The following is a 25,549-nucleotide window of genomic DNA, read 5'->3' as shown; positions in this document are numbered from 1 at the left end:
AACATTAACATCATAATCCTGGACAGTGTTATTTTATATTACTAAAATAATATATTTATAATATTTAGATGTGACATCTGTGTGTGTGAATATGTGCGTGTGTGTGTGTGTGTGTGTGTGTGTGTGTAAAGCATGCCAGTGTTTTCATGCATTTTCTTAAGCAGTTAGTCATAAATAAATCAGTGGTAAATGAACATTATTACACTATAATCAGAGTACTTAAAAAATACTCAGGGTGTTTCCTGAGGGTTAAAATGTATTTAAAATGTTCAAAATCTGACTCAGAAAAACAAGACATGAAATGCAGGAAGTCCTTATCACCTAACAAAACTTTGTCATCAAATTCAATTTGTTGCAGTGAAACATGGGTTGATTTTCTTTTACCTGTAGAAAATATTGGAGAAAAAATAATTTTGTTGGACATAATCCATGTTCTAATATTCAAAGGAATTTAGAAATTTAGGGACTGAAAATAGACATTGTATTGTTTGGATTATATATCTTTTTATGTTTTGCAAAGATTGTTTGTTTTTGTTGTATTTACTTTTACTTGTATTTGCTTTTACCTCACCACAAATCTATAAGCATAAACAATATGCTGGCAATACCTAGTTAGAATATGGGATGGGGTAAATCAATCCATTTTCTAATAACAACAAAAATGTCAAGTATAATGGAATAGTTTAACAAAACTTATTTTACTTATGTAAGAAAAATTAACAAAAATATTAAGTGAATCATGTTCATATGGAATCAAAAGAATTAACTTTTTAAATTTCTGTAAAAGAGAATTGACAAGAAAACAGCAGGCCCAGGAAACATGTTATACTGAGGTTGGAGCTTTTGTCATTTGAGAATGGGAGACTTGTTAGAATCCAGGAAGTCTAAGATCCCTCAGAAACACCAGGCCTGCCCAAAGGAGTCCGAAGCCTCTGAATCGATGGGGCAAAGGGAGTGTTTGCAAACTCCAGATACATGCATGGAATCTTCATTTATGCATAATATTTTTCATTCTCATCTGTATTTTCTTAGGAGGAGATAGTCCCATACTTATTTCTGGCTAGCTCAGTCTATATGTGCTTTATCACCCCTAGGGTCCATGTATCATATCTCATGTGTATAGACATAGCTCCATCATGGAAACATGGCCCCACCCATGCCATGTAGGAAGTTCCCTGTCTAAGGTAACTCCTGGGAGGGGTGCTTTTATAATGATTAACAAACAATTATAAACATATTTATTTAGAAAAAAATGCAATGGAAAAAAAAGATAGCCAAGTTGCAGATACTATAAACTTGTAACATGATCAAATGGGAATCATTAACTAGTTCTGTTTTATGTTGCTTTTATTACTGCCACTCACAGCCAAGTGACCTAAGGAAACATCGGAGAAAGGTACTGTAAACTTTTATGTGACTACTAATTGAATATTGGTTTTGTCTATGAAAGTTTTAAAATTATATTTCCTCTAATTGAAGTATTTTATTAGCATCAGCAATTAATATTAAAGGTTTTTATGTTTTATTTAATTCTTTTAATATGATCATAAGAGCAAATGCCTCAAAAATAAAAATTATTGATGCTTGCTGGGGCAATGATTATATTCGAGAACTAAGTATCCTGATATTCCACACAATATTTAGAGCACTCTTGGTAGAAATATATAGTTTACTATCCATTCTAGAACAGCGCTGCTTGTTTTCAAATGTAGGTTTTACTTTTATTCGGGTATGGTAAGGCCAACAAATCAGGAGACAACTGCCCAGGAAAAGATAAGTTGTTGCTCACACTCCCAGAGAGGACGGGGCATGCCGCTCTATGGAGAGCCTCTGGGAAGACACTATGGGTCCAGAGGCAGAAAGAGTGAGGGGAAAGCATGGGCAGGAGCCTTTATTGTGGTTTTCGTGGGAAAGGAAAGCAAGGTAAGGTAAGTAGGATTACGATTGGCTGGTTTGAATCATTTCAGTGGGCTCTAAGGTACAGGGGCTGTCTCTAATCATGTGATACCTGGCCTAGGAAGATTAAGGCAGCTCAATATTGCTTCCTGGAGTGTAAGAGCCAGATAGAGAAGATGGTTTGGGGTCCAGGTCCAGATTGATTGATTTGCATGTGGAAGGCATATTGCAGCAAAGTGTTTTGCTTTTTCTAGGAATTAACTAGACCTGGGAGGGGCAGTCTCTCCTGGGTCTGCATGGCTCTGCATTGAGAATATAGAAAATATAAAAATATGGTTAATACACTGCTTTCCTGTTTGTAATGAAATCAAGAGAATAAACATTGGGTATGGGAAACAAAATAGACTCCAGTTCTGACTCATAAAATGAAATCTTGTTAGATAATTGAGAACACCAGAGCTTGGACTCACAGGATACCAAATGGGAAAGATTTCAAATATTCAACTTATGTTATCTAGTGCATAAATCTATTTTTCAGCATCACCAAGATGTGGTAGTCAGCCTATGCCCCAAAACATCTGGAACCACATAACTTTTTTTTTTTAAATTAAGAGAACCTATATTATACTTACATGGCATAGATTGATGAAATTTTCTTTTTCTTTTCCTGAGCCATTATCTATCTTCCTATAGTTCTTCTCCTTGACACTACCAGTTGGTAGTGTCAAGGAGTATCATGCATCATGCCCTTATTATTTGTCTTTGACTTCTTCCACAACTTAAAAGGATTATACTGGGAACATACGAAGAAATCTGAGTAGATGATGTAAAGAAGTTCAGTAGGTATAAGAGAGAAAAAGTCACAAGGAAGGTCGTGTGCAGAAATTCAGCCTCAGCGAATTCAGTGAGTATAGCTGATTGGTAAGAAAAGTAGGTTATGGAAAGAAGACCACGGCTAAAAATTGTTGCATATCAGGGTAAGAGATTACATGCATGATTTCATTTATGTTTCAAAAGAACACTTTAAAATAAATATTATCACTTCAGTTTTATTGAGGAGGACACTTATTCTAGCACGTTATACAACAAATAAGACAAACTAAGATTCAAATCCATCTCTGATTCCAAACTCTCTTCAATTTTGTTCATATAGTGTGAGCTGTCAGCATTATTCAGAGGAACGGTTTGTGTATGATGTTCTTAAAAGATGATATTTTAAAAGTTGGTGTAGTTTGACTGAGAGAACAGAGAAAGAAGGGTATTTTATAAGAGACATTTCAGGAAAAAAACATGGAAGCAGAAATCATCATGCTTAACAGAAACAATTGTGGAAAACAATCATGGTTAGATCGTGAACTGTGAAAACATATACATATTAGGAAGAGTTTGGAAACACACGTCAGAGTTTAAATGGGATGTGAGTTTAGAAAAGGTTTTCCATAGCATTGATATCATGATGAAAACATCTCTTGAAAACAAGACTCTTCTGGTTGCACTATGCTAGCTGAGGTGGAGAGAGGAAATCCTATTACGAATCCTACCTAAACTTTGAAGAGTTCAAGAGTAATCTAAACTTGGATGACAAGACCACAGACAATTTCATTAACTTTCTCCAATGCATGAGGTCTTTATCATATATAAACACATTTAGGCATAATAGCTTAATGTAGAAACAAGCAGCACATTGCATAGACATAAGAAGAGAACACAGCTTTAAAATTTTTGCTGTAGACTTACTGGGAACTTTTATTTATCAATTGTCTTTTTTTTTTCAATCAGAACTTCTAGAACTTTATCTTTTATCTATACATTCCACAGTTTTTTTCTCACTTTATACATTTTTAATGCACAACAATGCTATGAAAAAAAAACTACAGCATTATTGTAAAATATCTTTCTACAATTAACTTGATTGTTAAAAAATCTTATTTTAATACAGCTCTATATCTGTATCTCTGACAAATTTATGCTCTCCAGAATTGCTCTGGATTGTTTCTGTGTGTGTGTGTGTGTACCAACTCTTCTTTTTTTTTTTTTAATTTTTATTAAATTTATTGTGGTGAATTGGTTAGTAAAATTATATAGGTTCTGTGTACAATTCTATAATTCATCATCTATCTATTGCAATGTGTGTTCACTACCCAGTCAGTTTTCATTCCATCACTATATATTTGACACTGTTACCTGGTAACTACTAAAGTGCTGTCTATGTCTATGAGTTTTTGTTTGTTTGTTTGTCTTATTTGTTGTTGCTTTCAGTTTTATATCCCACATATGAGTAAAATCATATAGTTCTTGAATTTTTGTATCTGACTTATTTCACTTAGCATAGTAATCTCAAGATCCATCCATGTTGTTGCAAATGGCAGTATTTCCTCATTTCTTATGATTGAGTAATATTCCGTTGTATATATGTACCACATCTTCTTTACCCAATCATTTAACAAAGGACACTTTGGTTGTAATGATTTGGCCTCTGTGAATAATGTTGCAATGAACATAGGGATACATATATCTTTATGGATAAATGGTTTCAGATTTTGGGGGAGATACCAGAGAAGGGATTGCTGGATAATTCTATGAGTATTCTTAATTCTTGAGGAACCTCCATACTGTTTTCCAAAGTGGCTTTACCAATTTACATTCCCACCAGCAGTGTATCAGGGTTCCTCTTTTTCCACAACCTCTCCAACATTTGTTATTACTTTTTTTTGTTAGTAATAGCCTTTCTAACAGGTGTGAGGTGGTATCTCATTGTGGTTTTGATTTGTATTTCCCTAATAGCTAGTGAAGTTGAACGTTTTTTCATATATCTATTGGCCATTTCTTTGTCTTCTTAAAAAAAGTGTCTGTTCAGGTCCTCAGCCAATTTTTTAATTGGATTGTTTGCTTTTTGTTGTTGTTGAGTTGTATGAGTTCTTCACATATTACCCCCTTATCAAAGGTATTGTTTGCAAATATCTTCTCCCATTCCGTTGGTTGCCTCTTTCTTTTGTTCATGATTTCTTTCTCTGTGTAGAAGCATTTCAGTTTGATATAGTCCCATTCATTTATTTTTGCTTTTACTTCCCTTGCCTTTGAGGTCAAATTCATAATATCCTCTCTAAACCTAAGGTCCGTAAGTTTAGTACCTATGCTTTATTCTATGCAATTTATTGTTTCAGGTCTTATGTTTAGGTCTTTGATCCATTTTGAGTAATTTTGGTATACGGTGACAGATAGCAGTCTAGTTTCATTCTTTTGTATGTGGCTTTCCAATTTTCCCATCACCGTTTATTGAAGTGGCTTTCTTTTCTCCATTGCATGTTTTTGGCTTCTTTGTCAACAAATTGCATATATATATATATATATATATATATATATATATATATATATATATATTTGGATTTATTTTGGGGTCTCAATTCTATTCCATTGGTCTATGTGTCTGTTTTTCTGCCAATACCATGCTGTTTTGATTATTGTCACTCTTGGTATAAATTGAAGTCAGGGTGTGTTAGCTCCAGGCTTGTTCTTTTTTCTCAGGATTGTTTTGGCTATTCAGTGTCTTTCGTGATTCCATGCAAATCTGATGATTTTTTGTTCTGTTTCTTTAAAAAATGCCATTGGGAAGGAAATACCCATTTCTTGATAGAAAGTGATAAGAAATATTGACATGATTTTTATCCTTTATTTTGTTTGTGTGCTGGATTCTGAAATAAATTGTTCTTTGAAGAAGTATCTTCCATCCCATTATCTTATGATTTTCTGTATGCTTTTGTCAATTTTCCCATGACAGGTATTGAGATAAAACAATTTGTAAGAATTATGTTTTTACCTTTTATTAATGTCTTTTTTAAATAGAAAGGTTGTTTGCCTTTTTTTTCCTTATAAACTGCAACTCATTTTTAAACACCCTGGAATATATTTCTTTTGCTTGACGGATTAAAAACACTTTATCTGATAAAAAATTCCCCCACTTAAAAGATACCATCTTATGATAATCTGACTAATGCATTTTTTTAGTAAATTTGCTCATACCATTTACATTCTGGCATGTTAGAATAAGTTCCAAAATAGCTTTTTCATGGTCTTGGCATATTGATCTATGATGTTTATTTACTCTTAAATAATGTTTTTAGTGGGTCCATGTTAATTTTAACTGGAGTGTTCACTTTTCAAGAGTTACGTAATTCATACTTTTTAATAATGTAAATTTATATATGTAATACCTATATGCCCCAGATTTGTTGTTTTGTTTTTGCATTAGATTTACTCAGGTAGACTTACTTTAATGATTCTCCATTTTCATCAGTTTCAGCTGAAATTTAGAAAGAGTTCATCTGAATATATTCTTTTCACTTCTAGATTGCAGTGGTGGAAGAAGATGGTCGGGAGGATAAAGCAACAATTAAATGTGAAACTTCTCCTCCCCCTACCCCTAGAGCCATCAGAATGACTCATACCCTCCCTTCTTCCTACCACAATGAGGCCCGAAGGTATGTTTCTCCCGCACACTGCAGTGTATGCTTTCCTTCTGGAAATATTCCTCCTCTTTTCAGTGTTATCAAATAGACTGCTTAACAATGTATATAAAAAATTTTAGTTGAACTTTAATTTTCCATCAGCGTATTGTCCTGCTCCCCCTCCTCAATATTACTTGTTAAAAAAAAAAGTACACATTTCCATTCTGAGATCAAAATTTTACTTTTAAAATTAGTTATATTTGTGGTCTTATTACTCGCCAATATTTGTGAGAACAGGTCTTCTATTTTTGGTGGCTATTTCCTATTAAAATGGAGTCAGGCTAGAGGAAGAACTTGTTAGGAGTGGTGACAAAAACTAATGGGATTGTAAAATGTAAGGGAGGAAAACATTCCCCCTCTTTCCTTCTAGGTTCTTTGGCTGGTCTAATAATTAAATTGACATAATACAGATTAACAGGAGAAAAAGAAATTTTATCCATGGAGGAGCCTCATAAAAATATGAGACTCCCAGGCATTCAAACTCTTATTGAGGCTTACTTACCATCCTGAGCTAAGGATAAGAGGGTAAGGGGTCAGCTTTCTCAAAGAGAGGAAGGCAATTCACAGAAAGAAGAAAAAAGCAGATGTTTGGTAACAAATGTTTGCCCTGTCATGCAGATGAGTCCTTCTGAGATAAAAAGTTATCCCTGGCAATTGCTGTCTTCCTGGTACAGGCCCCCATCTGAATTCTTTTAGGCAATTAGGGGGGAGGTAAAAAACTTCTGAGTGTGATGGGCTCAGATTGTCTTCGACTTGAAATAATTTACATACCAAAGTGGCGTATTCTAGTGTGGCATATTCTGCTTCCCCTTAAGAACAAGATATCAATTTGGCTTATACTGTAAGGGTATTTAGGTCTGAAAAGTCAGTGTCAGTGACTGTGCCTCACTTACTTTTAGTAGCCTGAAACTTACACCTTCCTTTGAGTGCTGCTGCTGCCAGCAGTAGCAGCTCCTCAGTCAAAGTTCTTAGAAAGATAGAAAAAAAAACACACAGCACATTTGCAAAAATATTAAAGGAAAAGATAAGCTTACATGGAGAAATATCACATTTGTCATAGTGATTATTTATACTGTCTTTTCCATCTACCTAACAAATGGAAAGTAGATCTCTATAACAATTAATGATAAAAATAAATCTAAGTATGCAGTTTACATGTTAAATGTACGTCCTTTTGCTGTCATCAGCTGCAGCATCTCTGGACACATAATTGATATAACTGAACATAATGACAATGATTAATGCTTTAAGTAAGAATCTGTCCTCTAAATAGTATGTGTTTTACAGCAAATATTTTTGAAAACACTTTTCTGTGCTGGCAGGCATTCTTTCTTTCTATTTTGCTTATTTTGAATTTCGGATATAAAAGAAATATTTACTCATGCGTCACAATATGTGCTTTCTTCACTCTCCAAAAAAAAAAAAAAAAAAGTGAATTATACTGTAACATATGAAAAGCAATTGCTTTTGGACTTTAGAGAATGTGAACTCAGATTAATTAGGATGAATAAGTAAAATAATTTGTCATGATATTGTCAATTTAACAGCTGTAGAAAAAATGTATACCACTATCTATTGAATCACTTCTGTTAATACAGTGTCAAATGCATTCAACAGAAATGGAACCTAGACCAACTGCTTGGAAGTCATTTCAGCTTATCATGTACCTAAAAGAATGAGAACTATAAGAAAAAAGTATACAGTGATCACTAGGGTATACAATTTGTTGCTTCTAAATCCCACCCAAATGATTTAAAATTAAATGAATTAAGCTCTAAAACAGAGCGAGAAAGATAGCTAGAGGAAAATCTGATAAAACCATAGGTTAGGATTTGAGTGTAAACTTCATTATTAGTTATACTTAAATTTCTTATCATAGGCATTATGTTTAAGATTCTAAAAGCAAACTCTGAGAAAGAAAGGGTCCAGTACTAAATAACAGAAGGTTATTTAACATGTAGTTAATAAGCCAACCTATGATGATTGATTAGTTTGAGATTATATGAAAAATAAGGGGAAAAATCATATGAAAAAAAGAAAATTTTCTAGAGAAAATTTGCAGGCTCTGGGCCCTGAGGCTGAGGAAACCACACTTCAGTGTGTTTACAAAGAAATATGAGTAGAAAGTGAGAAAATCACTTTAAAATCCACTTGTTTCTCCTTTCATACCTTTATAAACGAAACAAGCCTTGTGTACCTTATATGTCACATCAAAACGAGCAGTTTACCTTCTTTTGTTTTTTGCACTAGTTTATCTGCCTCACTTGAGCCAGAAAGCCTTGGGCTTGGCAGTGCCAACAGTAGCCAAGACTCTCTTCACAAAGCTCCCAAGAAGAAAGGAATCAAGTCTTCAATAGGACGTTTGTTCGGTAAAAAAGAAAAAGCTCGACTTGGGCAGCTCCGTAAGTATGCGTGTGTTGGACTTTCCACTGCTACTCATTTCGGTCACTTTTGAGTGTCCATGTTTTTCATTTCACTTCATTTCTCACTTTTTTTCATTTTTTTCTTTTACCTACTTGACAAACTTTCTATCGTAATCAACTGTGTAAATCCAATTCAGCTGAAAAAATGCTTGATAAAAATTACAGGTGGAGAATACTGTATTGTAAAACTTTCAGTACCTTCCATTTCTCTGTTCATAACAACAGCTAGAATTTATTTAATGCTAACTCTGTGACAGGCATGAGAATCCTCTGTTATTACTATTATCCTTATTTACTGATGAGTAAATGTGTAATAATAATTTGCAGAACTGAGATACTCATCCAGTGCCACTGTTTCAAAACCAACTTAAAACCATTGAGTATTCTTTCACTTAGAGCATAGATGTGTATAAAAGCTTAGTCATGTGAATTTTGAAGGCTTTTTTTTTCTTTTGGAAAAAATTGAGAAGACTACAAGAAATCCAAAAGAATTTCTAAATCAAAATAAAGCATTATGATAAGTAGGGGATAAAATCTAAAGGCCAGGGTTTCCTTGGTTAAAGCTATCACAATTTTCCACTAACAAACTCTACAGTATGTAGCTGGAAGGATGGAGGAAGGAATAGGGCTGTAGAGATCATGTTATAATCAGCCATTGTCAGTGACTAATTGAAGAATGTATATCAATACATTTGAAATGATCTTGGGTTATTATATAAACATATATGCATAGATAGATAGATTGATGCATGCATGGATGGATGGAAGACAGATGAATGGATGGATGGATAAATGGATAGAGAAATGAGAGGGAGAAACAGAGAGAGACAGAGAGAGAGAGAGACAGAGAGACACAGAGACAGAGAGACAGAGACAGAGAGACAGAGATAGCCAGAGAGAGACAGACAGAGACAGAGAGACAGAGAGAGACAGAGAATATGTGAAATGTAATTATTTCCTGAAATGATATATACACTTGGCTTTTTATTTGGTGTCTTTCTATATATTTTTTCCTTTAAATTTTCCTTTCATCATCTTAGTAATTCATGATTTCATCTTCTATTTTTCCCTCTTCACTTTCTGTTTAACTTAGAACTAGAATTCAATGATTTAGTTCCTACCTCCAGTGATAAGTGCTAAATAGAATGACACAGGTTTCTTAGTACTCCCTTTGGTTTCTCAAATAAAGGAATGATTATTCACAAGCAATGCCTCAAGGACTAGGTTTAGTTTCTTGCCCTGGCCCCAAAAGAATTTCTGAGAATAGTATTCATGTTTGCAGGCATAGAACTATACTGTGTTTCCCCGAAAATAAGACCTAGCTGGACCATCAGCTCTAATGCATCTTTTGGAGCAAAAAATAATATAAGACCCGGTATTATATTATATTATATTATATTATATTATATTATATTATATTATATTATATTATATTAGACAGGGTTTTATATTAAAATAAGACCCCGTCTTATATTAATTTTTGTTCCAAAAGACGTATTTGAGCTGATGGTCAGGCTGGGCCTTTTTTTAGGGGAAACACGGTAGTATCTGCATCTATAGTATTCAAAAATGTCTTTCCTAACTTTCACAGTGTGAAACCCACTCAGAGCATCAGAAGCCATGGGAAACTGATATGCAGCTAGCTGTGCAATCAAATGTTATTCAGCAGGAGAATTAAGTCCTCTTTGTATTTCCATTTCTCAAGAATAGACCCCTTAGTCTCTTAAAAATACATTATTGCATAATGAAAGAAGAGGGAATATGGTTATTTTGGGGATATAAAATATACATTCCAAGACATTGTTTTGGTGTTGATAGTTAATTATTTTAAAATATTTATTTTGCTAACATGGTAATTTTTTATTTCACCATATATGTTCATCTTAGGTTTCATAATTTACTTTTGCCTTTTAAATGTAGTTAATTGCCTTTTCACTAAGATTTTTCTATTTTATTTATTTAACTTTGATGAGGAATTTCGCCAACAATATTGTATCAAAATCAAAATCAGGGGGTCTAAGATATGATTTATATTTAGAAAAATATAGAGCCTTTTAGAAACCTAGACTTTCTTACCCATTTTCAGAGATTGTGTGTTTCTGTTTCAGAACAGATGAAAAGGGAGTCAATTATAATCACATTGTTATCAACTCCATCCAAGTCATAGACTAGTGATAATTATAAGATTTCTGAGCTCTGAGCAATTTTGTTTTACTCCGTAGAACAGAGGTAGAATATAAACAAAATTAAAATCAGCAGAATGGTAAGGACTGCAATACTGATGAAGACAAAGACAAATATCTATATCTCTGGGTCTTGTATATAGATGCTACATTGAAGGTATTTAAAGTTCCTGGAGAAACCAAAAATTAAAAGCCTTTATTGAAAATAAGACTTGAGTAAATAAGAAGATAACATAGCCACACGTAGTTTCCAAGAAACCATCTTTGTACCAAAGAAAGTGGTAGATGGTACGCACCACTGTTTTTTTGGTTAAGGGATATGGACTTAGGTGTATTTTTATCCTGGAAGGTGTATCCAGCTTGTGAGGGGAAGACCATGAAAACTTACTAACTCGGGGCTACCACCTAGTGCTACTCATTCACACCCTAGAAGAAACTAGGGAAGTATCTCTAGTAATTATGATTTTAGTGTCTTCATCTGGAAAATTCAGAAACAGGAGCAAGTCAATGTTCTTTCTTCTACCGATGAAAATAGAAATAGGAGATAAGAAAAGGTGGCATGGAAAGTCATATGGTAGAGGGATAATGATGTCAAAGAACTAAATTAGAAATTTTGGACCATGTCCTAAGAATTAGAACTCTTAGTTAAAGAGTTTAGCTTTTAAGAACAGAGAAATATAAGTTAACCTGAGAGTAACTAAATTAAATGCCTTTAAGTGAATTACGGTATGGAGGAAGGAAACTATCTAAATCAAACTATGAAAATGTTCACTTGGTTCCATCAGGAATGATAAAGGACAAGGGAGAAATTCTTAGTGATTCACAGAGGAGAATATTTGAAAAGGGCGGGTTATTTGCCTTATATAAAACAATCTGAAAATGTAGGTTAATAAGGTAAAGTTCAGATGTGATAGATCAGTCAGTGTAGCTGCAGTGATAACCCCTAACCATGAAGAATGAAACTCAATGTACTACATATAATCAGTTTTTACAAGTGTGCTCCTAGCAGAGGCAATATAATTATGGAAACAGCAAAGCTCAAAGGAGTCAACACATCAAAAAACTCTTGAATAAAGCTGATAGAGACCAAACAAAATGATTTTATTCTAGAAATCGATTATAGCGTGTTTTCCAAATCGTTGGTGATTATTCCCTTAAGTCACAAAAGTAGCACAGAGAAAAGTTGAGTAGTGATGGGAGATTTCAAGTTTTCAGGTATGTTTTAGAAAATTCATTCTACTCTTATTGAAGGGTTTGACAGTTCTTGTTCATAGTATTATTGCCCATAATGTAGCAGCAGGATTTGTAAATGTCTACTAGGTGTATCAGGTTATGGGCAGGGTAGAAAATAACAGGGAGTGAAGTACACTAAATTGAATCAATCAGCCTTTGTTTCTCCATTTAAAGCATTCAAATTAAAATGTTAAGTACTATATAGGAAAGATAAAACATGCATATGAGCCAAGACTTCCTGAAAGTCACAATTGAATTTGGGCAGTGTCCTGACAGAGGAAGTATTCCTTCTAGCAGATTTGGAGATCTGGTTTTAGTTTTTCTTTTTCTCGTTCCTTTATTATTATTATTCCCTCTTTTTCTATATTACAAGTCCCAAAATGAAAAGATGCAGAAACAGATCTGCCAGTCTCATGGAGGCGCATGGAGGCAACAGGGCCAGTTAGTACTGCTGACTTCCTGGAGCATAGATCCGGGGTGTGGCAGTATCCTCTTAAGACTTAGAAGCCTAGAACATTTTTTTGATGATCACAGAACATTTTTTTTCCTGATTTACACATCTATATGAATGTATCTCTGATATTTCTATTAATATTTAAACATTTCCATGTCTAATCTGTATTTTAAAAGTCAGCAATTGATCCTGCCATCTTCCCGACCTATTAACTCTTATCTTTCATATACCGTTAATATCTAAACTACAATGAGCTGTCCACAACTAGTATTTTTACTTCCCCATCTGCCAATCATTTTACAACATACTACAACCTGACTTTCACACAAACTACTGTTAAAATTCTAGAAACAAGTTTAGTCTTAGTCAGTATGGAAGATTGGTTAGGACATTAAATATTATCAAAGCAATTCAAGACGATGGTAATACACTCACAATTGTATTTATGAGGATGTGAAGAAAGAAAAAATATATCTGAAATATATCTCTTTCTAAAAATCAATTTTTAAATATTTTGGTCAACAGGTATATCTATAACAAATGATAGATATAAGTGAATGGCATAGACATGCAAGAAAATGTCAGGAAGTCCACCAACCAAAATAAATTGATAACTAGAAGAACTTATAACTACCCAGACCAAAAAGGGAACTATAAAATCCTTATTATTTTGTTGTTTAGTAACTTTAAAATTTAAAGAAAATTAATAAAATGAAGGTTTACCTAATGTGAGCAAAATATACAAAAAAGTAGAACTATTTATTTTTTGGAAGTTTTAGGATTTATTTATTACAATATGAAAGTTAATGAGGAAAAAAACTCCAGAGGTTTATAAAGATAATAAAAATTACCATCGTTACACATTATTGTAGATATTACAATTTTCACAGTTAATTGTTTTTATAAAATAACTAAGGTTTATCATAAAAAAGTATCTGACCGATTGAAGATGGCAGATGAAGGGTTTCTAAGATTAGAGGTGATAGTCATTTCAGGGTGGTCACATGATCGTAGCCATTGGCAGCTGAGGCTGGGTATCCCAGAATCCCATGGTGCATGGCCCTGCCTCCCCAGGCTCCAGTCACCAGCAGGCTTTGAAACCCTGGATCCCCAGCCTCCTGTGGACAGGCTTTCCTCACCCATCATCCAGTGCTCCATGGTCCAAACCACCAGACTACACCTTCTGAATTCCCAGGAGTTTGTGAACACTTGGGGGTGTCGCCAGTGGCATCATTGCCCAAAACAGCTGGAAGTGCTGGGAGGAAAGTCAAGTCTCTTGTATTCCAATGCTGCCCCAGAACAGCCCACTCTTCTCTTACCCGGTTTCCCCAAAACTAAGACCTAGACTGACAATTAGCTTTAATGTGTTTTTTGGAGCAAAAATTATGTCATAAAAATGGCTGTGTGAGGTGAACTCTTGAAATCTTCCCTGGAATTTACAACAAATTGCACAACTATAACTCCATAATGGATTCCCTGCACATCAGACAGGCAAGACTAAGAGGCACACTACAGAAATAACCTTTAGGCATCCTGGAACTACCACAGCTGTGGGAGAGGGAAGAAATCATACTGCTAGGGCTCCACTTGTGGCCCACAGGGCTGAGGGGACAGCATATAACATGACTGAACCCAACGCTCACAGCAGAGACCTCGGAGCAAAGACGGAGGGAAGAAGGCTGAAAACGGTGGTTTAAGCCCTCACTGCCGAGCAGAGAACGGAAGCCTTAGAAACTGAGATAGCCGCCCCCTCCCTACCCTCGCAGAGCTCACCCCGCCCCCCCTGCCCAATGCTAGAAGCAGAACAGTAGCAGTGTCAGATCAAAAGAACAGAATATTTGCTATTCTGAGAACTGTGAACCGCAGACACAGATTCGCAGCCCAACTAGTTCCAGCAAAGGGGCGGGAGCTGTGGAAGCAGGACCGGCTGTGGTGGTGGTTTCCGCCATTGCTCTGGGGCACCTCTCACAACTCACCCCGCCTCTGTCTCTACCTATCTGGGTGGATCCCTGCAGGAGTAAACAGAACTGCTGAAACACACCGGCTCTGAATCTGGTGCAAGAAGCGCTTTGGAACTTCAAAAGCTCTCTGCATCCCCACACAGATGTGGCGCCCTGTGACCCAGATGAACTGTTAACAGAGGAGAAGCCCACCTTCCAGGGAATCCCCGCATTGTGTGAGAAGCTGGAATAGAGCAGAGAAAACATAACACTACAGTGTGAGAGAGAAAAAAGGCTGCAGTCAGAGAGAAAATAAAACATTCTACCAACACATACTGGAAAACAAAAGAAAGAACTCTTCCTATCAACCTGTTGCAGAACCCACTCCTATAGATGTCTAGAAAGAGAAACAATAAATCATTAAGTGCCATGAATAAGACAGCTCAGAAAGAAAGTGGAAAGTCTCCAGAAAATGAATTTAAAGATATGGAAATATGTGACTTAAATGACAGAAAATTCAAGATTGCAGTTCTGAAAAACTCAATGAGATGGAAGAAAACACAGCCAGATAGTTTAATGAACTCAGAAACATAATCAAAGAACAACATGAACATTTTTCCAAAGAGATTGAAATTTTATAAAAGAACCAAATAGAATTTCTGGAGATTAAGAAATCAGTAGAAGAAATGAAGAATGAAATAGCCAGCTTAGGTAGTAGATTTTACCAGATGGAGGGAAGAATCAGTGACATCGAAGATAGAAACCTGGAAATGACATGGATGGAAGAAGAAAGAGACTTGAGACTTAAAGGAAATGAAAGAACTCTACAAGAATTTTCTGACTCCATCAGAAAGAGTAATATAAGAATAATGGGCATGCCAGAAGGAGAAGAAAGAGAGAAGGGAACAGAGAGTATATTCAAACAAATAGTCAATGAGAACTTTCCAAACTTGTGGAAAGAACTGGATCCTCAAATCCAAGAAGCAAATAGAAAACCTAATGACCTCAATCCCAACAGGCCTTCTCCAAGGCACATTGTATTGAAGCTGCCAAAAATCAACAACAAAGAAAGAATCCTCAAGGCAGCCAGGGAAAAGAAGACAGTGACCTACAAAGGAAAGCCATTGGAATATCATCATATTTCTCAAGAGAAACTCTACAATCCAGGAGGGAGTAGAACAAATATTCAAACTATTGAAAGAGAGAAATTATGAGCCAAGTATAATATACCCAGCAAAGATATCCTTTATATATGCAGGAGGAATAAAGACCTTTCCAGACATACAGAAGCTGGGGGAATTTTCTAATACACAACCTGCACTACAAGAAATACTAAAGGACGCTATTTGACCACAATCAACAGGAACAATTTGTGGCAATGAAAACATAAAAAGGGGGAGAGTAAAGGCCTGAACTGGAATATGGGAATGGAGAAAATAAGCATGCTGAAGAAAATGGAATACTGTAAATATCAAACTTTCTTTTACATAAACTTAAGGGTAACCACTCAAAACAAAAAAATCCAGAATTGAAATATATACTGTAATAAAAGAAGAAACAGAGGGAAAAATCATAGAATGCCACCACACAGAAATAATAGACAACAACAAAAAGGCAAAGAAACAATGGAGACAGAGTCTTACCAGAAAACTAAAGATAGAATGATAGGAAATCCTCACATATCAATAATCACCCTAAATGTAAATGGACTGAACTCACCAATAAAAAGGCACAGAGTAGAAGATTGGATGAAGAAACTAAACCCAACCATATGCTGTCTCCAAGAGACACATCTCAGCTATAAGGACAAGCATAGACACAAAGTGAAAGGGTGGAAATTGACACTTCAAGCAAATGGTATCCAGGGAAAATCAGGTGTATCCATACTGATATCAGATGAAACAGACTTCAGGGTGAAAAATGTAAGAAGAGAGAAAGATGGGCATTTCATAATGGTAAAGGGGACTATACAACAAGAAGACATAACTGTCATCAATATTTATGCCCCCAATCAGGGAGCACCGATATATACCAAGCAACTACTAACAGAACTAAAGGGAGAAATTGACCAAAACACAATTATACTAGGGGATCTAAATACATCATTGACAGCTATGGATAGGTCATCCAAACAGAAAATAAATAATGAAATAGCAGCCCTAAATGACACGTTAGATGAAGTGGACATAATTGACATTTATAGAGCACTTCATACTAAAACATCAGACTACATTTTTTCTAGTGTACACGGAACATTTTCAAGGATAGACCATATATTTGGACATAAAACTAGCCTCAGCAAATTTAAGAAGATTGAAATCATACCAAGCATATTCTCTGATCACAAGGCTTTGAAATTGGATATCAACTGCAAAAGAAAGGAAAAACCACAAATACATGGAGATTAAAAAACATACTTTTAAAGAATGACTGGGTCAAAGAAGAAATTAGAGAGATCAAAAGATACATAGAAACAAATAAGAATGAAAATACATCCTACCAAAATTTTGGGGATGCAATGAAAGCAGTTTTAAGAGGGAAATTTATATCATTACAGGCCTATCTCAAAAAACAAGAAAAATACCAAATAAATAACCTCACAATACACCTTAAAGAACTAGAAAAAAAATAACAAATGAAACCCAAGGTCAGCAGAAGAAAGGAAATAACAAAAATCAGAGCAGAACTAAATGAAATAAAGATAAAAAAGACAATAGAAAAAATTAATGTGACAAAGAGCTCGTTCTTTGAAAAGATTAACAAAGTTGACAAACCCTTGGCTAGACTCACTAAGATAAAAAGAGAAAAGACACTAATAAACAAAATCAGAAATGAAAAAGGGGACGTTTTCTCGGATGCCACAGAAATAAAAAGGATCATCCAAGCATAGTATGAAGGCCTATATGCCAACAAATTCAATAAACTAAAAGAAATGGACAAGTTCTTAGAAACATGTAGCATTCCTAGGCTGAACCATGAAGAATTGGAAAATCTAAATAGACTGATCACCAGTAACGAAATTGAATCAGTCATCCAAAACCTTCCCAAAAGCAAAGTCTAGGACCAGATGGCTTCACTAGTGAATTCTACCAAACCTTTAAAGAGGACCTAAAACCAGCCCTGCTCAAACTCTTCCAAAAAATTGAAGAAGAGACAGTTCTCCCTAACTCATTTTATGAGGCCAACATTACCCTGATACCAAAGGATAACACAAAAAAAGAAAACTACAGACCAATATCTCTGATAAATACAAATGCAAAAATCCTAAACAAAATTCTAGCAAATCGAATACAACAATCCATTAGAAAGATTGTTCATCACGACCAAGTGGGGTTCATCCCCGAGGCACAAGGATGATTCAACATATGCAAATCCATCAATGTGATACATCACATAAACAAAATGAAGGACAAAAATCATATGATTATATCAATTGATGCAGAAAAAGCATGACAAAATACAACATCAATTTATGATTAAAACACTTAATAAAATAGGTGTAGAAGGAAAATACCTTAACATAATAAAGGCCGTATATGACAAACCCTCAGCTAATCTCATAATTACCGGTGAAAAACTGAAGCCCTTTGCTCTACGTTCAGGAACATGACAGGGCTGTCTCCTGTCACCTCTGCTTTTCAACATAGTGTTGGAAGTCCTCGCCAGAGCCATCAGGCAAGAGAAAGAAATAAAAGGCATCCAAATTGGGAATGAAGAAGTTAAATTGTCATTCTTTGCAGGTGACATGATGCTATGCATAGGAAACCCCAAGACTCCACCAAAAAGCTATTAGAAACAACCAAAGAATACAGTAAAGTTGCCGGCTACAAAAATCAACATACAAAAGTCCATTGCAGGGCTGGCCCAGTAGCTCAGGCAGTTAGAGCTCCATGCTCCTAACTCCGAAGGCTGCTGGTTTGATTCCCACATGGGCCAGTGGGCTCTCAAATACAGGGTTGCCAGTTCAATTCCTCGAGTCCCGCAAGGGATGGTGGGCAGCTCCCCGTGCAACTAAAATTGAAAACGGAACCTTGAGCTGAGCTGCCGCTGAGCTCCCGGATGGCTCAGTTGGTTGGAGTGAGGGCTCTCAACCACAAAGTTGCCGGTTTCAACTCCCACAAGGGATGGTGGGCTGTGTCCCCTGCAACTAGCAACAGCAACTGGACCTGGAGCTGAGCTGCACCCTCCACAACTAAGACTGAAAGGACAACATCTTGTCTTGGAAAAAAGTCCTGGAAGTACACACTGTTCCCCAATAAAGTCCTGTTCCCCTTCCCCAATAAAATCTTACAAAAAAAAAAAAAAAAAAAAAGTCCTTTGCATTCCTATATACTAACAATGAAATCTCAGAAAAAGAAATAAAGAAATATAATTCCTTTTGCAATTGCAGCAAAAAGAATAAAATACCTTGGAATAAACTTAACCAAGGATGTGAAAGACCTATATGCTGAAAACTATAAGACATTTTTGAAAGAAATTGAAGAAGAGACAAAGAAACGGAAAGACATTCTGTGCTCATGGATTGGAAGAATCAACATAGTTAAAATGGCCATATTACCCAAAGCAACTTACAGATTTAGTGCGATCCCCATAAAAAAGCCCAATGGCATTTTTAAAAGAACTAGAACAAAAAATCATCAGATTTGTTTGGAACCACAAAAGACCCTGAATAGCCAAAGCAATCTTAAGAGAAAAAAAAAACAATGCTGGAGGTATCACACTCCTGGACTTCAGCTTGTATTACAGGGCAACAATAATGAAAAGAGCATGGCATTGGCAGAAAAACAGACACATAGACCAATAGAATAGAATTGAGAACCCAGAAATAAAACCACATAATATGAACAGATAATTTTTGACAAAGAAGCAAAAAACATGCAATGGAGAAAAGACAGCCTGTTCGATAAATGGTGCTGGGAGAATTGGAAAGCCACGTGCAAAAGAATGAAACTGGACTGCTATCTGTCACCATGTACCAAAATTAATTCAAAATGGATCAAAGACTTAAGCATAAGACCTGACACAATAAACTGCATAGAAGAAAACATAGGTACTAAACTTAGGGATCTTGGGTTCAAAGAGCATTTTATGAATTTGATTCCAAACGTAAGGGAAGTAAAAGCTAAAGTAAGTGAATGGGACTATGTCAAACTTAAAAGCTTCTGCACAGCAAAAGAAACCATCGACAAAATAAAGAGGCAACCAACTGAATGGGAGAAGATTTTTGAAAACAGTGCCTCTGATAAGGAGCTAATATCCAAAATATACAAGGAAGGCATACAACTCAATAACAAAAGAAACAAACAACCCAATTGAAAAATGGGCAAAGGACCTGAAGAGACATTTCTCCAAAGAGAACATACAAATGGCAAATAGACATATGAAAAAATGCTCAACGTCACTAACCATCAGAGAAATGCAAATAAAAGCCACAATGAGATATCACCTCCCCCCAGTCAGAATGTCTATCATCAACAAGACAAATAGTAACAAGTGTTGGAGAGGCTGTGGAGAAAAAGGGACCTTTATACACTGTTGGTGGGAATGCAGACTGGTGCAGCCGTTATGGAAGGCAGTGGGGAGGTTCCTCAAAAAATTACAAATATAATTATCATATGACCCAGCAGTCCCTCTCCTGGGTATCTACCAAAAAAATCTGAAAACATTTATCCATAAAGACAAGTGTGCTCCAATGTTCATTTCAGCTTTATTTATGATGGCCAAGACATAGAAACAACCAAAATGTCCTTCGATAGATGAATGGATAAAGAAGTTGTGGTATATATACACAATGGAATACTATTCGGTGGTAAGAAAAGATAAAATAGGACCATTTGTGACAACATGGATGGATCTTGAGATTATAATGCTAAGCGAAATAAGTCAGACAGAAAAAGCAGAGAACCATATGATTTCACTGATATGTGGTATATACACCAAAAACAACAAAAGAACAAGACAAACAAATGAGAAACAAAACCTCATAGACACAGACAATCGTTTAGTGATTATCAGAGGGGAAGGGGGGAGGGTGGTAGATGAGGATAAAGGGAATCAAATATATGGTGATGGAAGGAGAACAGACTCTGGGTGGTGAACACACAGTGGGATTTATAGATGATGTAATACAGAATTGTACACCTGAAATCTATGTAACTTTACTAACAATTATCACCCCAATAAACTTAAAAAAAATTTAATACAAAACCCAGTATTATATTAATAGTATATCATATATCATATCATATCATACCCGGTCTTACAGTAAAATAAGACACGGTATTATATTATATATGTTATATTATGTTATATATATTGTATTATATGTATTATATTGTATTGTATTATATTATATTATTTTATATTATATTATATTATACCCGTTATATTACACCCGTTATATTATAGTAAAATAAGACCAGGTCTTATATTAATTTTTGCTCCAAAAGATACGTTAGAGCTGATTGCCTGGCTAGGTCTTATTTTCAGAGAAACACGGTACTCTGTATACATCGCTCCTTCCAGGCATTCCCCAAAGCCAGCCGTGTTGCAGGCTGGGATTCTAGGGGCAACACGAACGGGACAGCAAGAGCTACAGGGTCTCACAGTGACCTGCCTCTTGCTGGACTGGGAACTGCCAAAGCACAGTGAGACCGTGTTGTGCGTCAGCACCAGAACCAGAATGACTGTAGCTGTCATCATGGAATCTTACTGGTGACTTAACCTTCAAACATGGTTATCAATTCCTTTTTTTTCTTATACATATGACACCCTACCTCCAGGCTTAAACAGTAGATACATACAAAATATATGTACATACATGTGTGTATATACGTGTATGTATACAGTTTAAAGATCACTATAGTATGGCCCTGTATTCACCACTCTAGTCAGTAAATGGGACATTTCCAGCAGTCCAGAAGCCACTGGTGTCCCTCCTGACAACAAGCCCTCTCCCCAGGGTGACAGTACCCTGACGTTTATGACAATCATGTCCTGCTGGGCCTCATAGTTTAACTTCCAGGTGGGCGCCTCTCAGCTGAGGCATTGAGTTAACCTGTTTTACTGCATTCAGATGGATTATGATATGTGCCCGCTTTGGGGACTGGCTGCCTGGGCGACTCACTCACCTCCTGGGAGTGGCCGGGGCTCATGCATTCCCATGGCTGTATAGTGTTGTGTGCGTGGGTCACACACATTCATCCATTCTCCTGTCAGACATGCTAGGCCCATTCCAGCTCAGGCTCTGGGAGCACAGGGCTGTATCACACGTTTCCCTGGCCACGGGCATTATACCTAGGAGCAGAACTCCTGAGTGACTGATGCAACCTCTCCAGCCTCAGAGTTTTTGCACACACTCTGCCTCCTGCCTGGAGTGTTTCACAGTTAACACCTCCTGGCCAGCGTTCACTCTCAGCAGCTGTCCCTAACTGACCACCCTCCGCAAACAAAAAAAATAGATCTATTTAAAAACTCACGTTTGCCTGTATCTGCTTACTTAAAGAGAAAGATTTCACCCAGAAAAGAGGCATTAGCTAGAGATCATTGAAGCACATGAAAGTTGCAATTTTAATGAGGGGGGGCAGGGGGAAGAACATAGATAATTTAAAACCATTTATTTATTCCTACTTTGAGTGAATAAGTGGAATCACTATTAAGTGCAGAATATTGACCATGGACTTTAAAAAAGGTTAAAGCATGGCTGTTGGCATCAAAAAGCTTTCACTTTAGTAAGATGGGTAGTAACATAAACATCAAAAAACTTCACTGTGTTTCTGGCCCAGAAAAGTTTGCCTTCTATGTTGCCTGTCAGAACAACTAGGGACAGGGTACTGAACCCCAAGATCCATGATTATGCATCGGTAATTAGAATCCCGATTGGTTTGACTTTTCATTTTATTTGAAAGCACTAACCTATTTTGAAACAAAGCAAATTAAGCTGTGTTACAAATAGTCATGTCAAATGAAGCTCATTTGTTTTATTGACAATCTTGCTCAGAAACAGAACAAGAAAGGTAGTGGCAAGCGTGACTTCTGACATCCCTGTGGATTAGATTTCAAAACAGGGTCTGGGTGATGGAAAAATTGGGTGGGAATTGTAGCTGGTTGAATAACTCTCTAGTAATAGTGCCAATGAATGAGTGATGCCGCCTTGGATCAAGGCTTCCAGTGCCATGGTTCAAACTACTCTCTCCTCAGTCAACGCATCCCAATCACTTGGATACAAACATTTTAACAGTACAGGTATCTGATATGTGGATTACTGATATGGAGAGGAATCACAAATGCAAAAAAAAAAAAATTGTGTTATTTCTAAAGACTATCCGGAAAAAGGTGAAATATAGGGAATCCCAAATATCTCACTATAAAAATATAGCTCCTGGAGGCATTTTATAAATTTAAGAAAAATTTACAAGTTTCACGTGACTCTGAGTCAATATATTAATCAATACATGTAGGCATTAGTAGACATAGTATTAGGATAAAAAGAAACATACTTTTCCATTCTACTCTGCTGTGGTAAGAAAACAACTAAGGGATAGTATCCCTTTCTGATCACTACACTTTCAGAGGCAGATCATAAACTTGGAGGAGGCTTGGAAGGGAGGATTAAGCTGAGGTAGAGGATTAAAATCTGGAGGAGTCAATGGGTGTGTTTATTCTTCTTGATGACCCATCTGGATGTCTTATTACAAATATTTAAAGAGCTGTTATGTGGAAGAGCTACTGGCTTTTTCTTTGTTGAAATTATAACCAAAGTGTTAAAGTTATAGAAAGACTGACTTCACCTCGATGTCAGAAAGAACTCTGGGGTGTCAGAATTATATCCAGAGAACTAGCTTATGGGGTAATGAGTTCTTTGTCACTGGAGATTGTCAAGTAAAAGCTAGGTAAAACCTGGGAAGACAGTTCTGGAGGGGATCCAAACATAGGCAAGGTGATTAGAGCTCATGAACTCTCAGATCTACTTCAATCTTCATAAATCTTGATTCTGTGAAGCTCCAACATTTAAGCCTTATATCTGACTGCACTTTTTTTTTTTTTTTTACAAAACATGTACCATGAGTTTACTGTAAAATGGCATTTGTATTTTTAAAATTAAACTTTTAGAGTAAGAAGATATCTCAAGATCCTGTAATGGCCCACATGCTATATACTATATAGAAACTGAGATGATTTTAATAATCATCGAGGCAAAGCAGCTGCTTGGAAGAGAGCTGGTATTGGTTCCTCGCCTTTACTTCCTGGTCTAGCTCTCCATGCCATATACTCTTGGGATTATTTCAGTCAAAACATAACTCACTGAGCTCCCAGTCCTGTGGAGCAAGCTTGGTGACTTCATGAAATTAAAAACATTTATTTCAGGAAGTTTCAACTTCTTTAGGATATTACATATAAATGCACAAAAAAGTAAAGAACAAAGCAACAGTAAAGGGTACAGACATATTGTCATTGAGGAGCAGATTGTCAATCAGATTATTAATTTTTCTCTTACAGGATATATTTGATTCTACTAGAACATCTAAGTGCACTTGTCCTACAGAATTGAAAAGGTGTCAAGTTAGAGTCACAAATAGAACTTATCCCTGAGAAAAGTGTACTGACGCCACATGAAAGAACAAACTCTAAGAGGAATGTGGGTCTTTTCTGTGGTGAGTTAGGAAGTGGATATTGGCTGCAGTCAGGAGTGTGAGACTAAATTATCAAGCAAAGAAAATAAATGATCGGAACTGAGGGTTATGTTACCTAGTTGTAGAGAGACTGGAAATGGCAGAGATTGGGGACAACAACCTGAAACAGAGACAAGCCTATGAATGAAATGATCTAAGCTCCGTGGTGAAGTATCCAAGCAGAAGCTGGAGTTTGAGCAACCAGGGACCACACCACAGTCAGCCTACTAAGTTAGGAAAATGGTGATAGCGTGTGAAAAAGAGACAGAGATGTTAAAATTTGTACTACTCCTGAGAGAATGGTCTGCTGCATGTGATCTTAACATGCATTGGTTACCATCTGGGAAACAGCAGCTCTCCTGGGTCTTCAGAGAGCCCTACTAATAATGACTATAAAGAAAAAAAAGAACAGAATATGCATGACCAGCCTAGCTGATGTTAAAAGTTAATTTGATGAGTAAAGAGGCCATTGACAGGCGTTGCAAGAGAGGAAACAGAAATAAAATAAAAAAAACAGAAATTTTCAAGAATGGAGAATTGAACAAATAGAACCAAATACTATAGTAAAGCTATGCAAAAAACAGTAAAAAGATAAAAATGTATTAATTTTGAACAGGCAGAATCCCCAATTACAGATATATAAAATGAGCATATGATTGACTTAAAAAAATAAAGAAACTACTTTTACAAATTTCCCTTAAATGCATAGGATAAACAATACACTTCATAAATATGTTTGCATGCTAAATTGCATTACCCTTTCCTTTATTGTCCAAAGTCATTGGCTTGCTATAATCAGCGTAATGCAGAAAATAATTTCACAGTGAGAAAAACAGACTCAACATTACATCAGCATTATTTAGCAGGCACATTTCTGCACATAAAATTTGGGTGGCTGTGCTGGCCTTTACCCAGAAACTTAAATTGTTCCTAGATGCTATGGAACCAACAGATGTAATAATGTATCAATTAGAGATGACTCTCCTCCTGATGGAAGGCCCTTTCTTTGAAGAAAGCAGTATTTTGCTTCAATTCTGAGTCCATTTTTTTACATTCTCTTTATGAGCAACGCACTGCCCCCAGATGCACCCTCCACAGAGCTGACAGACTAACAGACATGAAATAATAAAGTAACCATTAATCAATTCAAGTATGTCTAAATACAAAATGAGTGGTATGGATAATACTGAAGGGAGGTCAAATGACAGAAAGATGAAGCTACCGGTCATAAACAGATTATAGTC

At 36.0% G+C, this 25,549-nt stretch overlaps 1 protein-coding gene across 17 annotated transcripts in view; it reads left to right on the top strand.

The window, feature by feature from the left end:
- Window positions 1-25,549, top strand: part of PPFIA2 (PPFI scaffold protein A2) — a 456,741-nt gene that overhangs the window by 364,546 nt on the left and 66,646 nt on the right. For all 17 annotated transcript variants that reach the window (XM_074325351.2, XM_074325350.2, XM_088800983.1 and 14 more), the window contains 3 exons: window positions 1,367-1,396; window positions 6,244-6,374; window positions 8,652-8,803. In XM_074325351.2, coding sequence (XP_074181452.1) covers window positions 1,367-1,396; window positions 6,244-6,374; window positions 8,652-8,803 — 313 coding nt within the window. The remainder of the gene's footprint in view (window positions 1-1,366; window positions 1,397-6,243; window positions 6,375-8,651; window positions 8,804-25,549) is intronic.

The sequence above is a fragment of the Rhinolophus sinicus genome, chromosome 1 (genome assembly GCF_057876585.1).
Source record: "Rhinolophus sinicus isolate RSI-liver-muscle chromosome 1, RSI-T2T, whole genome shotgun sequence".
NCBI classification, from domain to species: domain Eukaryota; kingdom Metazoa; phylum Chordata; class Mammalia; order Chiroptera; family Rhinolophidae; genus Rhinolophus; species Rhinolophus sinicus.
This window is presented reverse-complemented; position numbering and strand designations above follow the sequence as displayed.